The sequence below is a fragment of the Ornithodoros turicata genome, chromosome 6 (assembly GCF_037126465.1).
Source record: "Ornithodoros turicata isolate Travis chromosome 6, ASM3712646v1, whole genome shotgun sequence".
Lineage (NCBI taxonomy): Eukaryota > Metazoa > Arthropoda > Arachnida > Ixodida > Argasidae > Ornithodoros > Ornithodoros turicata.
Window position 1 is genome coordinate 65,855,766 of NC_088206.1, and position 27,256 is coordinate 65,883,021.

Sequence of the window (27,256 nt, forward strand, 5' to 3'; positions counted from 1 at the left end):
GAGTGGTACAAGGCATCTGAGTTCTCTTAACAAGAAGATGTAGTCCCTAGTACTGAAGCGCAGTCTTATACTCTTCCCTTGGGACACAGTCGACAAGGTGTTGCAGGCAGCCATCTTGTTTTGTGCGACGAAAACAACGTAGAGGACGGAAAAAGATGCGTTCCAACGGCAAAAAGCGGAAACCGCGCTTCCGTTCCCGCGCATGCGCTATTGCTCACATGGAGAATAGCGTTCCTTCTGTTCGCTGTGTAATGGTTTGCTAAAACCATCTATTGCCAGGAAGAGGCGTGCAAGGAAGAGTGCCCCCATTAGACTCAGCCAGACGTTTCAAAATGCGCAACAAACGGTACAGGGACTTTAACGCGACGTGAGCCCGTTTTCAGGTGAAACCCGTGTTGCTGCGTGAGGGCCCATTCCCACCTATGGTTAAGTTTGCAATTGAGTCGCACGCAAATCACGTCGGATCACAGTGCAAGGACTGCCCGTCGTCCGCAACAATTCTATCGGGTTTCGTACGTTGAATGGTCCTTTTTAGCTTAGTCGCTAGTTGGTGACTCCAAAAGTCCAGCGTGCATGCTTTTAGGTGGTTCATCAGAAAAGTGCATGCCCAACGAAAGGGCAGAGTAACACCTAAAATCCTTATGCACGCACTTGCAGCACATGCAACTGGATAGGTTGCGCTACCACAATTCATAGAAGTGCTGCTTTGTGCTACTTAACACGAGATGACTAGACGGACGCTTGGCATAATAAACTACGGAAGCAACAAGGTATGGCCGAGGCAGGCCACAATGAATTCATAATAAAGTACAATAATTATTTTTTAACAATCAGGCAACAATTTAACGATTAGCTTTTTCCCATTATCCCAGGTGGAAATAATCCAAATTGAAACACATTGTCAAAATTGAATTTTGAAATCTCCCTGTAAATCTCTGAAATTGTTTCATCAGCAACTTGCAAGTGATTCCACTCAGAAATATTTCCCACCTGGCAACTGGATCTACTTCATACCTGTTTACGCGCTGGACACTGCTTTGTAAAGTTAAAACATCTCAGATGTTTGCTTCTTTGCTCGCAGATCAATGTTACAGAGCGGGGCAATCGCGTTGGCGTAATAACGTTCAGCAACAACGCCGCGCTCATCGTCAAGCCCCTCTCACACACATCCATGGATCTCGTCCTTGAACAACTTCGCAGCATAAATTACACGGGTGAGTTTTTGTTTCAACCCCTTGGCTTTTAGATTTCAAAAGCCCAATAATGTGATAAGGCAATAACTCTGCATACACAACAAAATCTCGTTGCCAGGAGGAGCGACCGCCTTAGAGGAAGCGTTGGAAACAGTCGAGAGAGATTATTTCACTATCTGGGCCAGATTGAGAGCGTATGGACAGAAGTTGAGACTGAGCATCTTCCTGATAAGCGACGGTGAGTACATCTGACCCAAGCAGCACAATGTACCGAAAGTCGAGTGCAATAGGGGTGGACGGTATGTGTCTTATCAATGTTCTTTAGTTTCACTAGTTCGTTCAAGGTCTTCCACCTACCCGTCCACCCCTATTGCACTCGACTTTCAGTACATTGTGTAGTGTCCGCTGTGTTCCAAACAGCCGCAGTCAACCACGCCGCATCCGATCTCGTGCCAGGTAGTAAAAAAAAAAGCCCCGTTTATTTCCTCGTCCTCTTTTACATCCTCGTCAGGCGAGCATGCGTACATCGTCAACAAACCATATCACCACTTGCATTAACACCACATCTCCCTTTTTTTTTTCTTTCAACATTAACCATACCCAAACACCTGTTACTACCCTACACACAAAACACAACCCAGTTTAGCTTTCTTGAATGTCCGACTCAAAGTCCAAGTCTGTCCGGCCTGAAGACTTGCCGCCCGTACCGAGATACACGGACGAATCTGCTTGTGCGGTCTTCGCTAACTCGTGCAGGTGGCTCTTCTGTGTCTGCCTTCTCCGAAGTACTTGAATCGGCAGCCTCGGACTCTTCCAATGGCTGAGGGTCAGGAGTACTACGTTGCTCTGGCGACCGAATCCCTGGACTCTGCGTGTGCCGGTCCGGTAGCAGGTGAAACGTTCCGGTAGCAGGTGAAACGTTCCGGTAGCGTCGCCCCTGCTCTGACGTTCTAGTCGAACCAGGCTTCTCCGGTTCCTTCGCAGCATGCCCGCTGTCGTTCGCACCACGTATGACCTGGGAGATCCAGAATGTCGAACTATGACCCCTTCTGTCCTCGCACTCCGGACCCAGACCCTGACTCCTTGCTGCAGGTCCGGCAGCGGCCTTGCCCTGTGCCTCTTGTCATAGTCTCTCCTCTGTCTCTCATTCCTGGCAGCTTCCTTATTTGATATCTCACGCTGGTTGAGGTTCTTCGGCCGCAGCGTCGCGGGAAGTACTGGCACTCTGTTTTGAAGACGTCTTCCCATGAGCACTTCGCTTGGGCTATATCCCGTGTTTCCAGGCGTACTCCTCTACGCCAGCAACGCTAGGTAAGGGTCGTCAGCTTTTTCCAAGAGTCGCTTTACCGTCTTGACCTTGCGCTCGACTTCTCCGTTTGCCTGGGGATACAAAGGACTACTTGTTACGTGCCGAAAGCCGTAAGTGTCGGCGAAACGCTTGAAGTCTTTTGAGGAAAATTGCGGGCCGTTATCCGATACCAAGGTATCCGGAATCCCGTGCCGCGCAAAAACACTTTTGAGGCGATCGATGGTGCCGGAAGAGGTCGCACTTGGCAGCAGTGAAATCTCAGGGTACTTTGAACGGTAGTCGACAGCAAGTAGGTAGGTGCTCTTCCTGAAGTCAAACAGGTCGACTCCTACCACCTGCCACGGAAGCGTTGGCGTTTCTGAAGGAAGCAACGGCCCAGCCGGTTGTGCCCTGTGCTGTGCACACTTCTGACAGGTCTTCACTGCCCTTGCTAGCTGTGCTGACAACCCTGGCCATCATACAGTTTCTCTGGCGAGTGCCCTGCACCTGACGATCCCTTGGTGCCCATCGTGCAAGGAGTCGAGGACCTCTGCTCGCAATCTCTCGGGAACGATTATTCTAATGCCGAACGCAAGAATTCCTGCATGTACTGTGATGCCTGCTTGATCGTTCCAGTACGGACGAAGCTTCAGCGGTGTCGACGACCAGTGTGGCCACCCAGTGGCGCAGTACCGCTTTAACTGTTGGCAAACGTTGTCATCCTTTTGGGCGTCTTGAATACGTCGAAGCCGCAAGGGTACATTGCGGATGCCCATCATTGCTCCGCTGGCGAAGCTTTCCACCTCAGTGACAGTGAGGGTGTCGCTGTCTGCGTCGTTCGGCTGAGGAGCTCTTGAGAGTGCGTCAGCGATGACCAGGCTCTTCCCTGGCACGTAGACTACACTGTAGTCAAATCGCATGAGGCGCAACCGGAACCTTTGAATGCGCGGCGGAAGTAGATCTACTGGCGACTTCCCCAACAGCGTTACGAGAGGACGGTGGTCAGTTTCGAACGTTGCGTGAAGGCCTCTGAGGAAATCTTGGAAACGCTCTGCTGCCCACGTCACTGCCAAGGCCTCCTTCTCGATCTGTGCGTAGTTTCTCTCAGTATCCGAAAGCGACCTGGATGCGAAGGACACTGGGCGCCGATCACCAGACGGCTGCACTTGCAACAGAACGGCTCCCAGTCCATAGGATGAGGCGTCAGCTGAGACAATGGTGGGGAACTTGGGGTTGTACTTTGCCATACAAGTAGACGAGTAGACAGCGTCAGCGCTGTTGGGGAGCTACGCTTTCTGACGCACGTGACGCATGTCCTGCTGCTTCAGCAGAGGGCGATAAGAAATGTAGCTAAAATTTCAAACGTGACACCGTCAGGCAACGGAATGTACGGCAGTACAAACGAGACATGTGCTCTAATAAACAGGGAGTTACGTGGTGCATTCGACTAGTGGTCCCGAAACTCCGAGCTGGAGTGAATCAGACCGCATCTCACTGCGTCTCCGAGCCGGAAGAATTGTGTAGTAGCCGAACGCGGCAGGTTCAAACTAGAGTCACTATATAGGGAGCAGAGTAGCGACACTGAGCCACGCCGGCGAGCGAGCCCGCCATCTTGGGTCCAGCGTGGCTGCGTAGCCTAGCAACGGGACGCCAGTCTCCACCTTCTCCGCCGGAGAACAGCGCGCAGTGGAGCCAGCTCGCAACCGAGGAATCCGGTTTTTTGGATGGAGGGGACTCAACATGGACGGCGCGTTCCTGCAAGGAGAAACCACGTGACACAATCGGCCCAATCGCGGACACCGAACGACGGCTCCGTCGCGGAAAAGGAGTGCGATACTCTGTACCCCTATTTAGTGACTCTAGTTCAAACTGAGGAGCGGAGATGGAATGCTTGCTCAAGTGGCTTCCGGTGCTTCCCTGATAGTCAACACGACGACGACGCGAAATACACAACGTGGCACGCGTGGCGGAACAGAAACACAGCGGAAGCTGGTGCTGTCACGTGACCGGAACCCAACCAGACTTCGCAACCGCTTTGACGGCGTTGGTGAGAGCACTCTAGAGCGCTCCGAGTTGGAGGAAAGAACTCCGAATGAACCAGTCGAATGCAGTGGGAGCGCTCTGTTTCGACGAGTCGAAGATGAAACGTTGCCCCAGGCCGCTCTGGAGCGATCGGAAGCAACCAGTCGAAGACACCATTAGTAAATCGTTTTCAGTCAAAGAGTTCGCGAACGGTTTTACCACTACCCAATCACATGATTACGTTACGAGTCACTTCCGCTTCTCATTGGTCATCCGCGAAACCGTTCACAAACGGTTTGAGGAAAAACGAATCACTAAAACTGGCCCATGAAATCGGGCGGGACGAAACGTTCGCTGTAATTTATCGACTGTAATAGTTATATTGTGCACTCAAGACTACGTCATATATTTTTTTCGCATGCCCTCGCAGTATTTGTCTGGACTACGGAGGGCACGTTTTACTGCAGCGACGTCAAATCCGGCCATGTTTGTTGACATTGTGCCTGTTGTGCCGGTAATTCGAAGCTTGAATGTCGCAAGTCGCTGAGAAAATCGCGCTATTCTCGTTTATTGATCAAATGAGAAGTAGTCATTATTTGCGTGCGACTAAACTGTATTTATGCAACAACTGAGTGATTAATTCCGTTAGAAGCTGTTTGAATATGTCTGTCTGTACTCGAAGTAGAAGAAAGGTTTGTTCTTGTAAGAAATTGCACTTACAATGCTCTCTATATTCGTCATTGATGTTCATATGAATTATAAGTGTGAGTCTACAGTAATTGTATGTGCAAAATTCCGAATGGAGCGTTCCCAATAGCTCTCCAGCTGCTGCGTGTTTTAGTTTGTGGTAAATCGGGGTTATAAATTCTCATGAGTAGTGACCTTCATAAACTTTATTTTCTGTGTTCTTAGGCATAGTTAGATTTAACGGCGACACTAGATATGTGACGCCGTAGACTGCTGGTTTCATGATGCCAAAACTGTTTTTGTGTGCTACCTTAGCAGTTCAAACGTTGGTGAATGGTTTACGGGGGTAATTGTCTCGAAAAACTCAATTATTTATCAAAATAACTCTTCTGTGTATGTAATAAGACTTCCTGGGATGCAGTGTTTCACACGTAAATCCCTATCTCGCATTTTCTCGGCATGTCATGCCTTATGTCACTGCTCTGGATAACTATGTTGGTGTCGTTCATATCTTTCATAACCGCACCGATTCAATGACCATGAATTATTCCCTCTCACACCACACAGGGACGTGACGTCAGCGGAGCGTGATGTAGAATTTCCGGAATTTTCGGGTAATGTCTGGAATATTGCCCGGCGCGCGGGGCCTCAGCCTCCCTATGACGCATGACGCTTGCTCGGAAGCGCCCCTCCCACCGTCCGAGGAGGTTGACGCAGCAGTGAAATGACGCACCTCCTCGTAGCGCGCGCTCAGATGACCCCTGTGGTCACATAAACCCTCTACTTTTATGACTACCCTCAGGTCCGGTGGCGCAGCGGTAACGCGTGCGCTTGGAGACTGGGAGGTCCGCGGTTCGAATCCGCGGGCCGGCTGTGCCGTCTGGGGTTTTTCCTGGGTTTCCCTCAGATGTGTAATAGGCGTATGCCGGCACAGTTTCCCTGAAGTCGGCCCATGGACGCAGCTATCCTCCCCCCGAGCGGATTCCGCTCGGTCTTCCACTTCACCCTTTCCTCTCCTCCTCTCCACCACCTTTCCCTTCCCGAGAAACATGCCGCCTAATCAGGCAGACCTCTCGGGTTCCTCCCAACGACACTCCTCCTCCTCCTCCTCCTCCCTCAGGCGGCTGCTTTTCGCGAAACCGCCATCTTGTCCTCGTCTCACGTCATAGAAAACGTCATTTGAATGTCACGTGGCCATAGTTTACATGTCGTTTTAGCGCTTGTCGACATATTTCCGACAACATACAGCCAAGAGATGAACGTGTTTTGCCACGTAAAATATACGGTATTTCTTCTGCAACATGGTAGCCCATTCTGTCCTTAGTTAAGTACATCGCATTGGCTCAGTGCGTCTCAACAAGGGGGTCGTCATCCCATTTGGAAGTGGCAGCACGAGGCCTCATGCAGAAAACTACGCGTTTGGCTAAGATATTATCGAATAAAAATAATTGTACCGTGCCTCGGCTTACGCTTGGCTGCAATGTCCCGAACTCTTATCCTGCGGCTCCCGAGGCCTGAAGGCCTGCGGTGTTCACCAGCGTGATTGCAGTCGGACGAACGTTCACTAAATGTTCAGCTGTATATATGAGAAAGTACTGTCTTTGCCCTCTCTTCCCTGCGTCGGGTTTTTACCTTTTGGAAGACAACTAAGGCTGCATTGTCCATAATATTGTGATTACGCGTTTCGATCGCTATGGGTTTGCCTCCATTTTTTTCTATTTTGACGCGGTAACTGCAGGTTTATTCACTGCTCCAAAAGATCGTTAACGTTGGATATAACCTACGTCCTCTGCTTACTTTTACAGGAACGGCCAACTTGGGAGGAAGTCCCAAGCAAGTTATGACTATACTGGGCAAAGGAATCTACAGTGCAACAGTTTATGGCATAGGCGTAACCAGTAGCTCCAACCGAGAAGCTCTGACGGAGTTAGTGTCCAGACCTATAGAGGACCATCTGTTCATCCTCCGGGACTATGACAGCATTTTACGGCTAGCGGAGACGCTCACCAACGGCACTATTGGTAAGATCCGATACGATTGTATGGCGAGATCGTGGTGGAGCATAGCATTTGCGAGGGCATTAGTCAGGCCCAGGGGCACATCCACTGGGTTTAACTCTCACTGGCTTTTCGCATGTGTTGTTTGCTAGGACGGCTCCAGGACAGATCGTTTGAGAAAGATATTTGTCACTAGGGGGCGCCATGACGCAAAAAGCAGTGTGTCGAGGCGAAAAGAAAAAGTCCGATGACGACCAACTCCGATAAAATTTTAGAGTCCCTGAGGCTGCCTTTCTTTCTCAGCGATTGGGTAGACGCTCACGTTTCTGTTCTTCCTACTTGCTTGTTTGTTCACGTTTCTGTGAGCCCCCAAATGCCCTATCCCCCTTTCGCCCTGTGAGCCTGACAAGCTGTATGGGAAAACTAATGGAGAGAATGGTTTTGCATTGCCTCGACTGGTGGCTCGAAAAACAACTTGCGTTCCCTCACGAAATGGCTGGATTTCGTCGCCACCGAAGCTCCATGGATCTAGTTCTCGACCTAGTCTCTACAGTCCAACATGCTCGTTCCCATCGACGGATCGTCCTATCGGTTTCCCTCGACATCAAGCGCGCATATGATACCCTCTCGCACATTTGTATGCTGCACGCCTTGCGCTCGTTTGGGGTATCCGATCGGCTCTTCATCTGACTCCAAGACTTCCTTACTGACCGAACTGTCGCTGCCCGTACGTCGCAAGGCCAAAGCCCTAAGCATCCTGTTCCTCAAGGAGTCTCCCAAGGAAGTATCTGAGTCCGACACTCTTTAATGTAGTGATGGCCGGCCTACAATCAGTAATTCCTCGCAAAGTGTCGTTTTCCGTGTATGCAGATGACGTCGCCCTTTGGACAGTAGGAAAATCACGTCCAGCCATACAGCGCCGCCAGCAGCTCGCTTTAAATAATGTCCATACGTACCTCACAAACCTTGGGATGGACCTTTCACCCGAAAAGTGTGTCGAGCTCCCTTTCACGCGCAAAGCTATGGCCAATTTCCCTCTTTGGGTTGGTGCAAAGAAGCTTGAGCCGGTACGCTTCCACCGCTTCCTTGGTGTGGTAATCGACTCGGACTTGCGCTGGGCTCGCCACATTGAACGCCTTGAAACTAAAGTACAGCGATGGCTCCCTGTAATTCAACATCTTTCTGGCTCAGGATGGGGCTATGATAAGCGTTCCCTGCTCGCAGTTCACGCGGCGTTGGTGAGGGCGACTGTGCTTTACAGCCTTCCTATTCTGCACAGGATATCAACAACATCATTAAATACCCTTCGGTCCCTGTTTGCTCAAAAGCCTTCGTCGCTGCCTGGGAGTTCCAAGAACGGCTGAAACACGGCAAGTACTGGCTGAAGCTGGTGAACTTCCGATTGATGTTCTACGTGAACGTGAAACGGCTCGGCACTTCCTATGTTTGCGTGCTCACATTCCCCGTCACCCGCTCCTCAGGAAAATTCGATACCGCCCTGAAAGCGACTTCTATCGAGTAGCGTAGAGGACACGCCAGATTCTCACGGGCTTCATAGCTAAGGACATTATACCGCCGGAAGCCCCCTGGCCTCTGCCGGTACCGCCGACTTTTTTAAGCCTTCCAGACTTGAAAGAAGAGATCAGGTGCCCCCTCAAGACCTCCGAACCCATTTTTATGCTCTGGTAGACGAGCAGTTCTCTACGATGAAAGATGTTCTCTACGTTTCGGCAGCATATACCGATGGCGCATCCCGAAACAACAAGTCCGTCTCAGCATTCGTCATACCATCCGAAGGCGTAGTGCACGGACGACGCCTTTCACATCCAACCTCCTCCACAACTGCGGAACTCTATGCCATCCTTTTGGGGTTGGTGCTTGGAAAAATAACAAGGGGAGGCTGCTACCCCTTACTGCTACCCCCTTTTCTTTCAACAATACATCGCTGATTTTACACCTCGGGAATGGGCAGTCTTCACAGACTCCAAATCTGCACTTCAAGCTATTGAAAGTTCCGGCATACGAGGCCCATCCGCACCCCTAGTGACAGATGTGTTAATGGCTTACCACACTGTCTACGCAGCAGGCTACAGGCTCGTTCTCCAGTGGGTTCCAGCCTATTGTGGTGCTGTGGGGAACGAGCAAGCCGACAGCGCCGCAGAAGCAACACTCTGGTATCGGAAACGGACCAGTATTGTTCTGCTGAGAGGAGACCGCCGTTCCATTCTGCGACGCCTCGTGACACCCCTGACTTCCCGCCAATGGACAACCGACATTCTCCCCCATCTATGTTGAGCAGAGTTGATCCAACGCTCGCTTTTCGCATGCCACGAAACACCTCTCGTCAAGATGCTGCATCAATCCATCGAATGCGACTCAATGTAGCCTTTACAGCTCAGTGGCGTTACCGCTTGAGACAAGTTGACTCTCCCACCTGCTGCCACTGTGGTGCTCTAGAGGATCTGGAGCACATTCAATATTCAGGGAACCCTACCTTATTGCATATTTATTTACCTCTTCTGTTACCCTACTTTATACCCTAGTCAGACGGCAAACCTATAAGGCCGTTTGTGGAACGGCTGTTACTTCACCTGTAGTCCAGCTGTCATTTCGAGTGACATCGTTCTCTGCCATGATTCGTTAAAAATGAGAGGCGTAAACCTTTTTTTTGTGACACTGATGCAGTTCGTAATTGTCACAAAAAAAGGCGTACGCCTCCCGCTTTCAACGAATCATGGCAAGGAACGATGTCACTCGAAATGATGGTTGGACTACAGGTGAAGTAACCACCGTTCCGCTAACGGCCTTATAGGTTTGCCGTCTGGCTAGGGTATTAGTAGGTTCTGTTGCTTGCGTCTCTGCAACTGCTACAAACATTGTGTCCCACATAAGTTGTTGAGCTTTAGTAGATGGGAATCGCGATGACAGTTCGGAGAGCACGATAAGGCAATCGCCCTGTTTCTTCGAAGTAGGTGACATCGCATTGCTTTGCTTGGATTCGATTACTTTCTTTATCGTGTCGTTTTCGTAGTGTTCTCTCGATGTAGCAAAACTCGCCATAAAATAGCAGCGAGTGTACGCTACAAGCTCTAGGCAGACGTCGCACGCAAAATTAGACATGACGTGTCCAATGTCTAAAATGAGAAGCATTGTAGAACCAGGATATTTTGACCTTGTTTTGTGTTGTCCTGTCATCCACTTATGCTGTTGCATCTTTGCAGATTATTCCGTGTGTGGCAGTACCCACAGGCACAGCGCTGATACCGGTAAGGAAGATGTGACCGAAGCAAGAATTGCAGGTGGTGAAGATGTCCAGAATGCTTGGTCCTGGATGGTGGAAGTCAAGAAGGTCAATCCAGCTACAAATGCAGTGATTGTACGTGAATCAAACTATAGTGAGAAGAGCCACCTCTATTGGCGACACTATGGAAGGCTAGTGATAATCGTTACGGCTATGAACGACATAAGTTTCTGTCAGCAGTACCGGAACGTGCCGCGTAGATTAAGCTCCAAATGCTGAGATAAAATTTGGGCTTGCGCGCATAACTTTAGAGCGCTACAGAGAAGGACGGAGAGAGATGTACAACACATAAACGCACTTCAAACAAAAGTTTATTGAAATGTACACGAACTGCTTAAATGCTAACAGGAGCCACCCTACCGTGGCCCCCAGGCCCCTGCCCTGCCCTGCCATCTGCCGGCACTCTTGCATACACGTGCTTAGACACGCTAGTTCTTTATCAGACAGCAAGGTGGATGGGTTAATGTGGCCACACAGGGGTGGCGCCACATTACTGATGCACGCCTGCCCGACTTGTGAGATCTTAGCTGCTTCGATTGCCTGACGCGTGGTCCTATCGGAACTGCCAGGGGCAGGCGTGCATCAGTAACCCCTCCATCCTGCTGTCTGATAAAGAACTAGCGTATCTAAGCACGTGTATGCAAGAGTGCCGGCAGATGGCAGGGGAGGGCGGAGGCCACGGTAGGGTGGCTCCAGTTAGCATTTAAGCAGTTCGTGTACTTTTCAATAAACCTTTGTTGAAACTGCGCCTATCCGCTGTCTATCTCCCTCCGTCCTTGTCTCTGTAGCCCTTTAAAATTATGATATCGTACCAACAGGCCCAGCTCTCCTCGTTGCTGATTCGTTATTCTCCGTCACGTGCCGTGCTGTACACGGTCACCTTGGTCACCCGCTACACGCCGGCTTCTGTTCGAAATGGGGCTTCTAATGCAAACGCATTAAAACGTCAATACGTAACAGATAATTCGTTGACGGTTACCACTTCAGTAACGGGAATTCCTGCGTCAGCTGTGTGTGGTTGAGTGAGGACGCAGTAAAGTTTGTACACAAAGTGCTTACTTCAGTGCGATAACTACTTTGCTTTGTGGTCGTTGAAATGGTACGATGTTGTCAGTGACTGAAACGCATTCTTTCAAACCCACACTTAATTCTCCGCACAATGTTACGTAGCTATTGATTTCGAGGGACGCGCCATTCTTGCTTTGCTTGACACTGGTGAAGCTCTCTGTCGTATCCCTTGATTTGTTACCCTTGTTATCCCTTGTTGTTGATTTGTTATCCCTTGAACAGTTACGCAGAAGGAGTACTACTTTCACCTTACATTTTGCCTGTCGTAGTATCCACCGCACGACTTACAATTGAATTGACTTACATCTGTTACCCTGCTGAGTTCCTAGTCCTTCATCCTTGTTCTTACGACGTAATTTTTGGTTCGGACTTTCTTTGTGATAACTTCGTTACCATCGACTGTGCCCGCCACGAGACGGTTTTATTTGCTACGCCTACTTTTAACGATCTTGCGTTGCCTCCTGATCCTGCGTTGTGAAACTCTGCACAATCGCCAATGCTCCGCACCCAATCCGATTCTTTCAAGTTCCCATATTGTACTGAGTATGGGGACCACGGAAGTCGCAATAGGTCTGCACAAAACACCTGCCGCTGTAAAACTGATGTAATTCATGACAGGCGCTTCTTCTCATCATAGCATATCAAGTTGTACGGAGCTTAATCTAGGCGGCGCGTGGATTAAACACTACGACAGTTGGATTAAGAAGCAAGGTCTAGAATGCTAGAAATGGAATACTATTTAATTCATTACAAGGAGAGACCTTTACCTGGTGCACTATTGTACTAACTTTATTGTATTGGTACCAACTGTATTGTACTAACTGACCTGATGCACTATTTGTACAACATTTTTTCCTGCAGGGTTTGTGCGGCGGCTCCATCATTTCAAGAACATGGATCTTAACCGCTGCGCACTGCGTTTGCAAAGTAAACACTAACATCACCGTGAGAGCAGAAGAAATCCAGATACGACTAGGTATGATTTTGTTGTACGCATCTGCACTAGCTGGTATTGCATCGCCAATTTCCTCCAGTCATGCGCGCTGTTTAGACTTTGGCGAAATCAGCCGCCTTTCATGAAGCCGTCTTTGTTGGCAAAAATTCAGGCAGTGAATCCGGTTAATTTTACTAATTCAGGGCGCTCTGTGGTAGACATATACTACAGGATGTTTGCGCTAACTGTGGTCAGAACTATTTTTTTTTCATAATAGGGAAATGCCTTTCTTTTCAATTACGGTAATTGGCGATATATTTGGTTAAGTGGACCTCCTCATGGGCGCACCATCGCCCCCCTTGAGGGCTGCAATGATCACTTTTCACCAATGAACCTTTAGTTATCGATGAAGTGTGAATAGCTTCAGTTTGAGTGGCATATATCATATTTTCATCATCTCATTTGCAGGACTGACCGACACAAAAAACGCATCGTTGGCAAAAAATGCTACAGTAAAAAGAATAGTACGACACGAAAATTACAACGGAACTACATTCGAGAACGACATCGCTCTTCTCGAACTGCAGAGCAACATGACTTACAATGCGTATATTCGACCCATTTGTCTCCCTCCTGGTAAGCGGAGTATTTCTGATATTTCGTTCTTCTTCTGTTGTCTTTTGTGTCTCTAGGAAGTGACATGTACGGCTCACGTCAAAGTTAATACGAACACCGCTCCAGTCTGCGAAGCGGGAAAAGACAGCCAGCCTAGCAGCCCCTATCAGAAAACAACGCCCTCACAACGAGTGTCACCTCTCTAACTGTAAACACCCTTCGCCGTTATTTCTACTAAGCCCCACCAGGGCCGGAATGGCGTTCAAGTTAACTCTGATGCGAGATACGTCGAGACTGGGAGGTACACGGGTTCGAATTCCTGTGCTGGTTGTGCTATCTGGAGTTTGTCCAGGGTTTTCCTCAGACGCTTTTATATATATATATATATATTTCGGCACAGTTCCGTTAGAAGGCCGCCCAGGCCGGACATTTCCACAGGGCATCAGTCATGACCGACAACCGCAAGCCCTTTTACAAACACCGGCACCACTATCGCTCTGTAGCGACACACTGAAGTAAACGACGACTGTTTAGCTGTTTTGACTGCTGCCGGCACTCGCGCAATGCACGTCATTTTCGCGCATGTATTCCATGCTGCCGAACACGTTTCTCATCGGTAGTTGGTAACGTCTACATTTCTTTTAAATGTGATAGCATTTAGGAAGGAACCCTCCAAGATTCCTTGAGGCGGAGTATGTCGTGGCGTAAGCACTGCACTGACTTGCTTAGAGGTCACATGTTCAAGCGCGGCTACAAAACCGCGGTGAGAGCTTGCATAGCCAGTTCCTTTATCGTAGTGGCCCCGATTATGGCATTCCACGCCGATACTGGGAGGTGATCCGGGTTCCAATCCGGGCGCCGGTTGTGCTGTCTAGGTTAGGTGCTTCGACAAAAAACTGCCCCCCCCCCCCCCTGCAAGCTGGATCTGCCCCTTTTTGTGATGCGTTTCCGTGCTAAGAACGAAGGCAACCGAAGTGCCGGTGCAGTCATATACTCGAGTAGACAAGGTAGAACACGCATTCAGCATGGTTCGCATTACTGGATTTCATTGCGTGCAGACGCCGGTGAACGTTGGCTACCGTGGCAACGGACGCGTGCGAGATCTTCCGCAGCAGAACGCAAGGAGTTCGCACAAGCGGAACCTTTTTCGACGCACGCGGTGACCAGCAAGCGGAGAATCAATCTGCGCATTCCGCGCATGTGTGTTGAGGTCCGTCTTCTCTGTATGTGACGAACTGCAACATGGACGTTCGAACATGGAGTGCATGGGAGGGTGAATTAGAAAAGGTGCAGGGTTCATTGCATTTCCTTCGAACTGTCAGCAGTTTCTATCACGCATACTCAAACTTGGGAAACGCTACTTTCCGCCATAGTGCTTCGTGGACACAGGTCACAAAAGACGCGTATTTGCTGCCACTTGCGGCGCCTGCATGTATGTGAATAATGTAGCGGATCGCTCGTGTACGCACGTATGTGCACGCTATGAAATGTAGTAATGTGGAACGTGCCTTAGCCGCTGCAGTCGAAGTTTGCGACATATGCGTCCCAGAGAGGGGGCGGAATGATGTTTGAGTTAGGTGCGGTCAGCCTGCTAGGACTTGGCGGCTCGGTGCTCCCAGGGAGGGGAAGGGTGAAAGAAAAAGAGGCAAATACCATGGTAGTACAGAAGAGGAAGCGGTGTGCAGTCCCTCTTCTTCTGGGACACGGGTAGTCGCGGAGAACCGCGCACCACAGAAAACGCACGAGTATCCTTCAGCAGCCTTCATTGGGATGCTCTCTGTACCACGGTAACCGCAGGGATGATTGGCGAGGTTGCCCCACCCATGCGTCATAGAAATGGACTCTAAGGATGTCCCCACCCTCATCGTGCTGGTATACCCTACAGCAGGTGATGAAGGTTTTGTCCATTTGTTGGACTCGAGCAGTAAGAGAGTCGAGAGAGTCGACTCTCGATAGGCGACAATGTCCGCTGTGCCGCTCTCGTGACGTCGTATCCCCGTGGCAGTGACGAACGAGGTAATCTGCCACGGGCTCCCGTGTTCCTTCCCATAGAGCACGCGATAGCGCATGCCGCAAGCATTGCGTAAGCTAAAATAAACTAGCGCAAGTTTCCTCTTGCAGAGGAAACGGTGTCCCTCTACATGAGACCTTACCGGCGATGAATGTCCCAGCGAGCGGACGTGCGTTGCCTCTTGCTAGGACGGTGCCGGTAATGCTGGCTTCCAGGCGCAGTGGCGCGCGGCAGCAGAAGTGCGTCTTCGTCGTCGTCCACCGACACATCACTCCCCCCTCGCACACGTAGCGGCGATAATATTAAAGCCAACCGCGTCTTAGCCGCAGGAGGTGAGCGAGGATAACCCAGGACGAGATGCGCTACGAAAGTCGTGCACAGTGGGGCACTCGTTGGCGACATGTCACAGCCTCGTTGTGCAGGAAAAGAGCGGAAGAAGAGTTCTGGCAGGTGGCGATATATGATAAGAGAGACCTGCAGTGAAGCAGCGGAGGGCGCTGTCGAAGTCGATGCCAGGGGTGCCGCAACCGGCACAGAAGCAAAACCTCGTAAGGTCCGTGTGACAGAAATGGTTGCCGTGATCAGTGCCGAGACGCTGGCTTGAGAAAATCGCACCGTGGCGTCGGCTGCCGCGATGTACCGAAACCGGTAGGCGAGCATGAGGGTCTGTTTCGGGGCCGGTAGGAGAAGGACAAAATGTTGCGGGGGAGATCTGGTCCGTGAATGTGACGCTCAAATTGCAGTGAAGTCGCCTGTGTGCCGATGGCTATGCGTAGCAATATGGTCATTAACTTGCCAAGTGTAGGAAGCCGTACAAGAATGTGCCCAGAGCGAGGCATGTGCATGAGCGTGTTTGAAACCTGTTGAGGTCGGATACCGAGTAGAGTTGAGGTAGGCGCAATGACAGTACCCAGACCGGTAGGGGAGCAACAATCTCCGAAATATGTTGCGGTTGATTGTCGGATCGTTGCTCGAGCGTGGCGTTCTTGTGCTAGAAGGCTTCCTGGGTTCGGTGCTTGGCGGCATGCCACCGAAGCTGTTGCAAAAATTTGTGATGGTAGAAGCCGAATTACGTCTAACGTGGTGTTCATTGCTCGGGTCACTCTAGATGAGTCCTGACCGGCGATGATAGAATGTCCCAGCTAGCTGAATAGCTTCCCCTCTCGGTCGCGGCATGGCACACCAACATCGTAGCCACTAGGCCACGCGAGCTGGTCCCTCCGCAAACATTGACGTAGAGCATGACGTGCAATGACCCAGAGCCAATGGGCGCGTTAAGTAGCGACGCCAGAGCGCAAGGGAACGCGCTCCTTTTCACTCCTTTTCCGGAGCTTGGCGGTCTTGATGCACTCTCGAGCTCCAGCTTGCAGGTCGGAGAACGTTAAGTGCTGCTGGCTCCGTGAGGTATGGAGGAAGGGGACGCCAAAGAACCAATGAGATGCCTTGGAAACTTCGCCGAGAAGCGTATCGCGCTCGTGACTCTCAAAGACCGGAAAGACCGTGCAAGAGGCACCGGAGTACGAGGGACAGGGTACAGCGAGTGCGTTGGGTAGAGCCACCAATAGAGTCACTAAATAGGCTTCGCTTCAGAGTATTGATTGAGGTCCAAGGGAGAGCAGGAGCGCCATGTTGTTTCCGCAACGCACCGCTACCGTCCCCAGTTCAGGATCAAAGACGGCTAACGTGATGCTGGCTGTGGGATAGAGAAGCGCGTGTGATTGTTGTGCGATAATCCATGTATTGTCCACCAGAGCGTCCCGTCCCGGAGATGTCAAGGTGAGCTCAAGGCCGTCAACTGTTGCTTGTAAACGAAAGGAACATTTCACCCGCGCACGATAGATGGCATCGTGCGCTAAAGTGCGCAGTGCGCGTGGGTAGCGTGCGCGGAAACAAGATGGCGCATGCTCGCTCTTGGAGCTCAGTGTCGCTACTCTGAAGCGTAGTTTATTTAGTGAGTCACTAAATAATACCCCTGTCACACGGGCATTTCGATCCTTCTCGAATCCGATCTGCATCGAACTTCCCGAGCACGCTCGAGTTTTGACGCTGCTACACGGCCACTTTCAATGCGCATTGAATGGTTGACTTGTGCAAATGAATAAACGGGACTCATTAATTTCGCGTTTCCTATATAACAGCGATATTAGTGGTAATTTATCGTATACCGATGTAAGCACCATTTGTAGCTCCGCGCGCATGTCCGTCTTAAGTTATGGCAGTTCACCGGGGTCGAGGATGCAAATGGCGGCCGTCGAGCTGTCTTGAAATTCTCAATCCTGTTATGGGAACTGTCGTGAGTCAAGCAGGATCAAAGTTCGATCCTGCTTGGAAGCGGCCGTGTAGCACCATCCGATCTGCATTGGGTTCAAGCAGGTTCGGTCGAGCAGGATCGAAAATGCCCGTGTGACAGGGGTATAAGCTACGCTTCAGAGTAGCGACACTGTGTTCCAAGAGCGAGCATGCGCCATCTTGTTTCCGCGCGACGCTACCCACGCGCACGCGCACCACCACTTAACACGCCCAAAGCCGTGGACAATGTCACATGCACAGGGCTTCGTCTTCTGATCCCGTGCTTTGTCGTTGAGCGCTTACTACGAATTTCGGATTTGGTCGTGTATACGGAGACTCCACCAGCGTTCATAGTAGCATTGTCTGGTGGATTTTTAATGGGGGGGGGGGCACTGTCTAGCTAAAATGGAACGCTTGGCACGGTTCTACGAATATGTGCGGGGGATGGTTGCGCGTCATCAAACTTACAATTCCGGTATCTGCTTTGTTCTCTGTTAAACAAGTTTATTATGCCAGCAAAACCATCCTAGGGAACATCAACCCAAGGAAGCACGTAGAGGTACAGCTTTCATCATATATAGAAGGTCGATATAATTTTAATGAATGCAAATCGTCGTCTAATCATCTTGCACTACTCATCCTGACATCAAGATGTGAACGAAATATACAAAGTACGTCATGCGTCCACCATACGTAGAAAGTAACTTGAGAGGAACGCGTTACTTTTCCAAGGTTACTCGGGATCTTCATATTCGTTTTCATAAGTTAACTCGTAATGAGCTTCTTTTCTCGAGTAACTTCCTCTTCTCTGATTATCTCCTCATCTCTGTTCATCTCCAAAAACATGCTTGTAAAGTTTCCCGTTCTTCATGAAGTTGCATGAACCCTTGCAGACGCACCCCTGGTATGGAATACACTACGACGGCTTGTCCCTGCGCAAGGGAAATGTAGCAATAAAGGGGCAATCGTAGATTGGCATCGGTCCACAGGGGGAAACCACGTGCGCATAACCTTGAAATGTTGCCTTCTCATTTTGAGAGTGGGACCGATGCTCCACGGGCAATAGGGGAAAGAGGGGAGCTTGGCACACAGCAGGCGTAGCAGCTTGCGTAACGTATTACCGCTGCCTCACATGCATCCCTCATGGTTACTTCGTTTTGCAGAGAAACTTCGGAACAACAGTGATTTCTACCGTGCGAAGAAGCATGCATTTGTTATTGGCTGGGGAGAAAAGGGGAAATTGGACACTGTGGAAAAATTACGGCAAGTCAAGGTGACCATCCACGACGACGCGAATTGTACCCGTGCACGTAACAAGAATCCGTTTACGGACAACATGATATGCGCTGGTGGCTACGGGGAAGGTAAGTCAGTTCATTCCGCAATTCAGTCAAACGGAACCCAAGTCGCTCCAAAAGACATAATGAACGAAAGTCAAGCGAGCAGAACGATCACGGATAGCATTCTTCTGGTGTGTTCATCGAACGAACGCGGTCCTGAGCTTCTTCCATTCCAAGATATACGGTCGCGGTTCTCGTACCTCGCACTGCGTGTAAGTTTGTACGTGGTGTACCTTACGGCATGGCAACACAGTGATAAAGTTCTACAGCACCACAATTAGGGTTGTCAATACCGAGCCATTTTTGCAGTCCCGAGATTTCGGGATGTTTGCTGTCAATCCCGGGATCCCGGGACGGGATTGCGTGATTGTGACGAGTTCCAGTGGTGCTTCCAAGTCTAATCCTTAGCGTCGGGTGCGGGTGAGCTTTTGGGAAAAAATATGCGGGCTGATGCGGGTTTCAATTTGTAACGGGACGCGGGTTGCGTGTTGGATGCAGGTCAGAATTATCCGGCCCGCATTGGACCCGTACTCGAAGGATCAAATCCGCACCCGACACGCACCCCGCGTCCCGTTACAAATTGAGACCCGCATCAACCCGCATATTTTTTTTTTCAAAAGCTCACCCGCACCTGAACCGCTACCCGCAACGCGATGAACATTGACGAGTAAACTCCTTGGCCTATGCCTGATGATTAGTTGTGTCTGTGTGCATGGTCTCTTGTACGACATCAGCGCGGGGGGCAAAAGGGTTCAAATGCATGTTGGTTTGTGACTTGAGGCATGATGGTACGAAACGCGACATGGACAAAGAAGGACGGATATGCGCTGTAGCATCTTAACGGTGTGAGCGTTTGTTCCGCCCTTGTCAGCGACTTTTTACGTCATACCTCGAGCGACGGCAGTACAGACGCGTAAGAAATTGAGCAACTCAGTGTGCTTTCTAATAGTGTGCCGTGTAGTAGTACCCGCGGACCGTGCAGAACTCAACTTTCAAGTCCATATACCTCAAGTGACTATATCGGCGTGTTGTGCGCAGTTCATGTGCGGTTTATCAATTCTACTTCTTCCTGAAGGAAAGCACTTGGAAATTCGCAGAGTAGCCACGTTGGTAAGATAGTGACGGCGATATGGTTACATATTATTTATTTATTTATTTTATTTATTTATTTGCTATGATAATGCCACTAGAATTTTATTCATCTGAATTGAAAATTTGAACTGTTGCAATTGAAAAGAAGGCGCGTCCCACTACGCTTGACGTAACAGGAAATATTACTTGATAATTTCCTCAAACGGTATAACATTCCACTTGAATGAAGAACAGCAACAGCAAAAAAAAAAAAAAAATAAGGAGCGAATGGAAAGAAGCGAAACACTAAACGGTTTACAACACCGTCGCTGCGTGCTCATAACATTCTACAATGATTGAAACACGACCTGAGAAAGCACAGAGCGTCGGGGGTGGTCCGCTCAGCTTCTGCGCTCGAACAAACGTCAGTCAGCAAATATCTGTACGCACGTGTAGGCAGCGGTCCTCTAGCTGTCACCTCTAGTCATATAAAGTGACATTGCCTTACGAAGGAATGAGTCTGCGCCTGATGGCCTACAGGCGTTTGATTTTCCTGTCATATATATGCTGTCACGAAATACGGGGATTTTCCGGAAGGAATCCCGGGACTTCGGGACATCAAAAATTGGCCGGGGTTTCGGGATATCACGATTGGTAACCCTAACCACGATGGATCTTTTTCACGTACGCGTCTTATCCTAGCGGCTCTCCAACGAACCATGCTCGGCGCGCGTCGAAACACATCCACGTGGATAGCACAACGGACCAAAACGGGTCGGGAGTGTGGCTGACAAGGTCGCGCATTTCGTGCGGTCTCCGCACTGGTCCCCACTTCTGTCGTCCCTATAGTGCGCCATCTAGTGAAGATGGAGATAATCCTCTCCGGCGCCGCAAGGTCATACGCATGCGCTTAGGGCATTGTGAAAAAGGTCCATAGAAGGCGTTTATTTCTATTTGATACAGATTTTTGTATTAAAAAAGTTATGGGATCTAACTAATGGGATTTAACTGTGCCTGTCCTAAAGTTATATGGACAGGCACACAGTATTTCTTCACATGCATGCGTGCGTGCGCTCACACGTACATACACGCAGTAGTCTCACGACACGTAAAGCCATGGTTATTGTTATTATTCTACGTACATTCATGTGAATGGCTAATTGCATTTAATCTTGTGATGAATGGTTCCAGGTGACTCCTGCAAAGGTGGCAGTGGTGGACCACTGATGCAAGCTGTTGTCAGAGACGAATATATCTGGACCCAAGTGGGCATTGTGAGCTGGGGTCACGGTGAGAGATGTGACAAAAGAGGCAAACCCGTCGTCTACACCAAAGTGTCGAAATACAGGCGGTGGATACATCAATACGTGCCAGACGCACAAGAACGTTCACAACTGCCGCTTACAAAAGGTGTATACCCGTGAACGGTGCGACCGGCGCTGTTTGCACCCGTCCCGTACTATGTTATTCTTACTTCATGAATGTAACGCTTGCGCAGGACAGGCAGGAAAGAACAAAAGAAAAGAAAAGAAGTCTTTCTTTTAAGACTTTCTGCATTCTTCATAGGGCATTTTCCACGTGCCGAATTGGACACGCCAAACACACAGATCACATGAATGGGTATTTGCCTCAATGTGGGTATTGCATAAGTGCTCTGCATTCCAACTTCCATGCGCGGCTCTCAGATCAACTCTTAATTGCTTGTAGATCTCGGAGGGGGGTTAGAAAATTTCCTAGTTAAATATTGGGTAAGTAACTGTACTCTGCTTTCAAGCCGAAAATTGAGAAAAAAACAAAAGGGAAATGGCTGCATGCATCATCCATTGGCACAGGGTTCGTAGCATTTTCTTCGTCGCACCCATTAAGGCTGTGAGGTTGTGCCTCTGCTTCATTAAAGGGACCTTTGATATGGTACGTCACAAATAAACAGAGTCAATGATTGTACTTTAACCCTGCATATAACCCTGCATATAACGAATGAACCACAATAAAATAAATAAATAAAAATGATTGTTGTCTGTTCTTCATATTTAGTCTAGCGCTCTGACGTTTCTGATGCATTATTACAACACCACATGACAATTAGCGGCAAACATAGGTCTGGGATGCATTTAGAATGTATCGAGGCATGCACTATATAGTTTTCTTGGTCAGCCAAAGCGGTTCCTCTAAAATATGGGTATCCGCAGCGGTAAGATACAGAGACAGAGATCGAGTGATGATGCTGCTGCTGATGATGATGATGACGACGACGATGATGATGATCATGATTGGTGTTTTTATGGCGCAGTAACAACTTAGGCTGTCATGCGCCAAGACAGTGTTACAGAAGCACAGAAAGCATTTCAGTCGCCACTTTTTTTTTTCTTTTTTGAGACAAAAGCTAAACTGACAACTAAATGCACCATGCGAAGTGATTGGGCACACGCATAAATGTCACAGAATTCAATTTTAAATATCGCACCATGCGTAGCGTGGCAACTCCCGCAGCTAGCCGCCCCAGTCGCTTTGACGTCATTGTTGGTACAGTCTGCTAACTGGTTCACAGAAACGTGGTCTGCTACAGAGGGAGACAAACGAAAAAAAAAGTAAATGCGGAAACCGCCGGCCCCGATTGGTGCGCGGTCCTTCCTGTAACCGTGATGACGTCACCAGTGACGGCTTTCCTCCTTCTCTCTTATCGTCCTGCTGAGCGAATTGAGCACGAACGCCCGCGTTGATGTCCGGGTACGTTTTCTTTTATTTGCTTCCTTCGTTTCCTTCTTCTTCCTAACTTTCATGAAGGAACTCATTTGAAGACAGCATCTTCTTGATAAACGACGGTCAGTATATGCAAAGTAAATGTAAATAGTTGTCTTCGCTATTCTGGGTATTCTGCCTGCATTATGAGGAAGCGCAATAAATTATATTTTTCGTGGTTAGGTCAGTCACACCCCAGCTGCGAGTTTAGCACAACCGTACCATAATCTTTCTTATCTCTCGCATCCAATGCCAGCTTTTGTCTGTGTTTACATTGCAACTACCACATGCGTAGCTGTATTTATTTAGTTATGACAGAAACCTCAAATGCTCTACTGGGCCGATACATGAGGGGGGGTGGGATGCGTAAATATACATACAGACTTAATGCAGGCTTACGCTAGCAATGAAAGATGGAAGTCACTGAAAAGGTTAGCTAGATGTAGGACTCGAGCCCAGACCTTCTGGATTACCGGTCCAGAAGATGTGGGTTCGAGTCCTACAGCTGACTAACCTTTTCTGTGACTTCCATCTTTCATCATTAATTTCTTAGGCACATGAGGCTTTGTATGTATTTGTCCTTTCTATGTGTTCCAGCCTCAGAACATCAATTGTCTCTTACTCTAGCATTCAAGAAATTCAACAAGATTACGACGAAATGAGGCAAAATTAGTGATAGATGCGAGTGACTGTGGCAGGTCGTTCCAGTCGGATGTAGTTTAGGACAAAAACGAGTGCATGATTGAGGAATTGTGACAACGGAAGGGCTCTATACTTTGCAGGAGCGATCTAGCCTCGATGAGGTGTAGTCAGCAGGACGTATGCAATGAGGGCGAATGGAACAACAACAACAACAACATATATTCTGATGATGAAGTGGGGAGGTTTTCCACTCTTGGAGTGGAACGCTACCCCTTAGCTAGGGGGTCTAATATGAATGGTGACAATGATGAGTGATGACGATGAGAGATTTCGGAAATGATCGGAGTGGCGATGCTGAACGTGATCGTGATGGTGGGAATGTCCGAAAGCGCTGCTGGGGTCATAATGAGTCCTTTAGGCCTGTCGCCTCAAAGAAGCCAACCACATGACGTAAGGCCACCCTGGAGTGGGCCGCGGTGTCCCAAGGGCCAAGGATGGTCGACAAGTTGAAGGGGCGGCAGCCAAGGGTGGCAAGCTGTGACTGCAGTGTACGCCTCTCGTTGATATAGGTCCGGCAGCGGAGGAGTATGTGTTCTACGTTTGCAAGTACACTACACTCGTCGTACATAAGGCTAGCCTCACAGCCTAGCTGGAAGCGATAGAACGGAGTGAAGGCCACGTTCAGACGTAGCCTGTGGGTGAGCGACTTCAGAGGAAGATTTGCAGGCAGTCGGTATGACAGCGTTTGGTTTACACTTCCCAAAGAGGACCTAGTTGGAATGTCGTGTTACCACTGTAGGGTAGACCAGGAATCGGACAAATGCCTGAGAAGGGATCTTCTGTCTCCTCTCGAGAGTATAATGGGCATAGAAGGCCGTTGTTGATGTGCAGCGGCAGCGGCAGCGTCGGCCTCGTGGTTCTCAGTTATTCCGCAGTGCCGTGGAACCCACTGAAAGGCAACGGAGTCGGAGCGATCTTGTAGGGACATCAGGGCGCACAGGATATCTATCACCACTCAAGAAAGGGAACCGCGGATGCCCATGTTTTTAATGCACAGAATGGAAGAGGCATAGCAGAGTTCGTGAAAGAGACATAAGAGGGAACATTTCCTACGTGATGAGAGTAAAGCCTGGTCAAGGGACGACTGAAGCGATGTGATGCTAGAAGGGTAAAAGTAATTGGAAAAAATAAACCTGGTGGCGGGATTTTGAACAGATTCTAGAAGACTGGTGTGATTAGCATGATGAGAGTCCCACATGCTGGATGCGTATTCTAGTTTGGGCGGAACTATTCTCTGATACGCAAGACACCTGACAGTGGCTGGTGCTGAGTTTAAAGCGCGACGAAGGAATCCTAAGGCCCGATTTGCGTCTTAACATTAGCTTGGATATGATCAGACCAAAGGAGCTAGGCTACAAGATAGGTTAAGGCCCAAGTACATACGTACCTCACGCACCTTGGGATGAACGTTTCACCTGAAAAGTGCGTCGAGCTCCCTTTCACGTGCAAAGCTATGACCAATTTCCCTCTTTGGGTTGGTGCAAAGAAGCTTGAGCCGGTACACTTCCACCGCTTCCTTGGCGTGGTAATCAACTCAGACTTGCGCTGGGCTCGCCACATTAAACACCTTGAAACTAAAGTGCAGCTATGGCTCCCCTCAATTCAACAGCTTCCTGGCTCAGGATAGGGCTGTGATCAGCGTTCGCTGCTCGCAGTTCACTCGGCGTTGGTGAGGGCGACTGTGTTTTACAGCCTTCCTATTCTGCACAGGATATCAACAACATCATTAAATACCCTTCGGTCCCTGTTTGCTCGAAGCCTTCGTCGCTGCCTCGGAGTTCCAAGAATGGCTGAAACATGGCAAGTCCTGGCTGAAGCTGGTGAACTCCCAGTTGAGATTATACGTGAACGTGAAAGGCTCGGCAGTCCTACGTTTGCGTCCTCACATTTACCGTCACCCGCTCCTCAGGAAAATTTCATACCGCCCTGAAAGTGACTCCTATCGAGTAACGCAGAGGACACGCCAGAGTCTCACTGGCTTCATAGCTAAGGACACTATACCGCCGGAAGCCCCCTTGTCTCTGCCGGTACCGCCGACTTTCGTAAGCCTTCCGAACCTTCTGGAAAGATATACTCGTATCAGATACCTCCTCAAGTTCTCTGAGCCTATTTTCATGCTCTGCTAGAGGAGAAGTTTTCTACGTTTACGGCAGCATATACAGATGGCACATTCCGAAACAACAAGTCCGCCTAGCTTTCGTCATACCATCCGAAGGCTTAGTGCACGGACGACGCCTTTCACATCCAACCTCCTCAAGAGCTGCGAAACTCTATGCCATCCTTTTCTTTCGACAACACATCGCTGATTTTACCCCGCGGGAATGGGCAGTCTTCACAGACTCCAAATCTGCACTTGAAGCTATTGAAAATTCCGGCATACGAGGCACCCCTACTACACCCATACTATCCGCACCCCTCGTCACAGATGTGTTAATGACTTACCACACTGTATACGCAGCAGGCCACAGGCTAGCTCTCCAGTGGGTTCCAGCCCATTTTGGTGTCGTGGGGAATGAGCAGGCCGACAGCGCCGCAGAAGCAGCACTCTCATATCGGAAACGGACCAGTATTGTCCTGCTGAGAGGAGACCGCCGTTCCATTCTGCGACGCCTCGTGACACCCCTGGCTTCCAGCCAATGGACAACCGACATTCGCCACCCATCTATGTTGAGCAGAGTTGATCCAACGCTCGCCTTCCGCATGCCACGAAACACCTGTCGTCAAGATGCAGCGTTAGTCCATCGAATGTGACTTGATGTGGCCTTTACAGCTCAGCGGCGTTACCGCTTGAGACAAGTTGACTCTCCCACCTGGTGCCACTGTGGTGCCCTTGAGTATCTGAAGCACATTCTTTTTCATTGCCCCCACTACCAATCTTCCCGAACTGCACTCTCCTAGTCCCTCAGTCAGCTGGACTCTCGCCCCTTCTCCCTATAGAAATCGCTTGGTCTCTGGTCCAATCTAGCCCAGCAACGATCTGCGCTCAAAGCTCCTTTGACATTTCTGGACACCATCGGACTTCGATCATTATTGTGAAGGGGCTCCTTATTTTCTTTTCCACATCCCCACCAGTACTGGGGTAGAGTGTCGCCTCTGGCGATGAACCTCCCCACTCTCCATCTCAAAATAAAGTTGTTGTTGTTGTTGTATATTTGCCGCATTATTACCGTTTGTTTGTTGTGTTGTCCATAATTTATTTTAGATTCACGTTTTGCTGAAAAGAATATTCGTTTTGTGCTGCAACAACTGAACGATTTCACAACCGACAGAATGCCAACAAAGAGTACCGCCGTGGAAGTTCTTAAGCTGATTACCCAGCTTTTTAGCATTGTCCGAGATTGGAGACTGAGCTTACTGCTGAGCTAGAGAAACAGCTGGTACAGTGCCAGCTTTCTGTTGTAAAGTTTCAAGGTTTCAAGTCATTACCAATTACATATGTAGGTACAGCAGGTGCTAGCCCTACTCGGTAACACAGCCGAAGATGCCGTGACACGGATGCTTGCATATATCATTGCGAAGAACTTGGCCAACATCATACTACGTAAGCTTCTCTACTGATTATCACTTAACACATTCCATGTAAAACCATATAATTTTTCCGCACTTGATTAGGCTGTCGAATGGGTGGTTCTCCGGGTGTTTCCGACAACTGATCGTCCCTTCAGGTGCTGTTCACAGCAACAACTCTTTTTTCAAAAGCCAAGTCATACGACATCGCGAAGTCTGTCAAAGATTCGCTAAGTAAACTGCAGTAACAGACAGAAGTGTGCTGGTGAAAATGCAATAGACTGAATAGAAATGACTACTAATGTGTTGAATTTTCACAGGAGGTATAAAAAACATGGGAATGCGGCTGACTACGAAGAATTTGTTATTTTCCGCGCACGTCTCAAAAAAGCCGTTGTGCACGACCGCAGGTTGCACTTGAGCACCGTCGAAGCGAATGTAAATGATAATCCTCGTAACTTTTGGGAGTGGCACAAACTTCAGAAACGCGGT

At 49.3% G+C, this 27,256-nt stretch overlaps 1 protein-coding gene across 1 annotated transcript in view; it reads left to right on the forward strand.

Annotated features, from left to right (window-relative positions):
- Nucleotides 1–21,826, forward strand: part of LOC135397079 (sushi, von Willebrand factor type A, EGF and pentraxin domain-containing protein 1-like) — a 57,361-nt gene extending 35,535 nt beyond the window's left edge. Inside the window, exons 22-29 of the mRNA XM_064628416.1 lie at nt 1,082–1,214; nt 1,312–1,431; nt 6,996–7,211; nt 10,409–10,563; nt 12,418–12,532; nt 12,959–13,126; nt 18,569–18,769; nt 21,008–21,826. Coding sequence (XP_064484486.1) covers nt 1,082–1,214; nt 1,312–1,431; nt 6,996–7,211; nt 10,409–10,563; nt 12,418–12,532; nt 12,959–13,126; nt 18,569–18,769; nt 21,008–21,240 — 1,341 coding nt within the window. The 3' untranslated portion in view covers nt 21,241–21,826. The remainder of the gene's footprint in view (nt 1–1,081; nt 1,215–1,311; nt 1,432–6,995; nt 7,212–10,408; nt 10,564–12,417; nt 12,533–12,958; nt 13,127–18,568; nt 18,770–21,007) is intronic.
- The last annotated feature ends 5,430 nt before the right edge of the window (nt 21,827–27,256 follow it).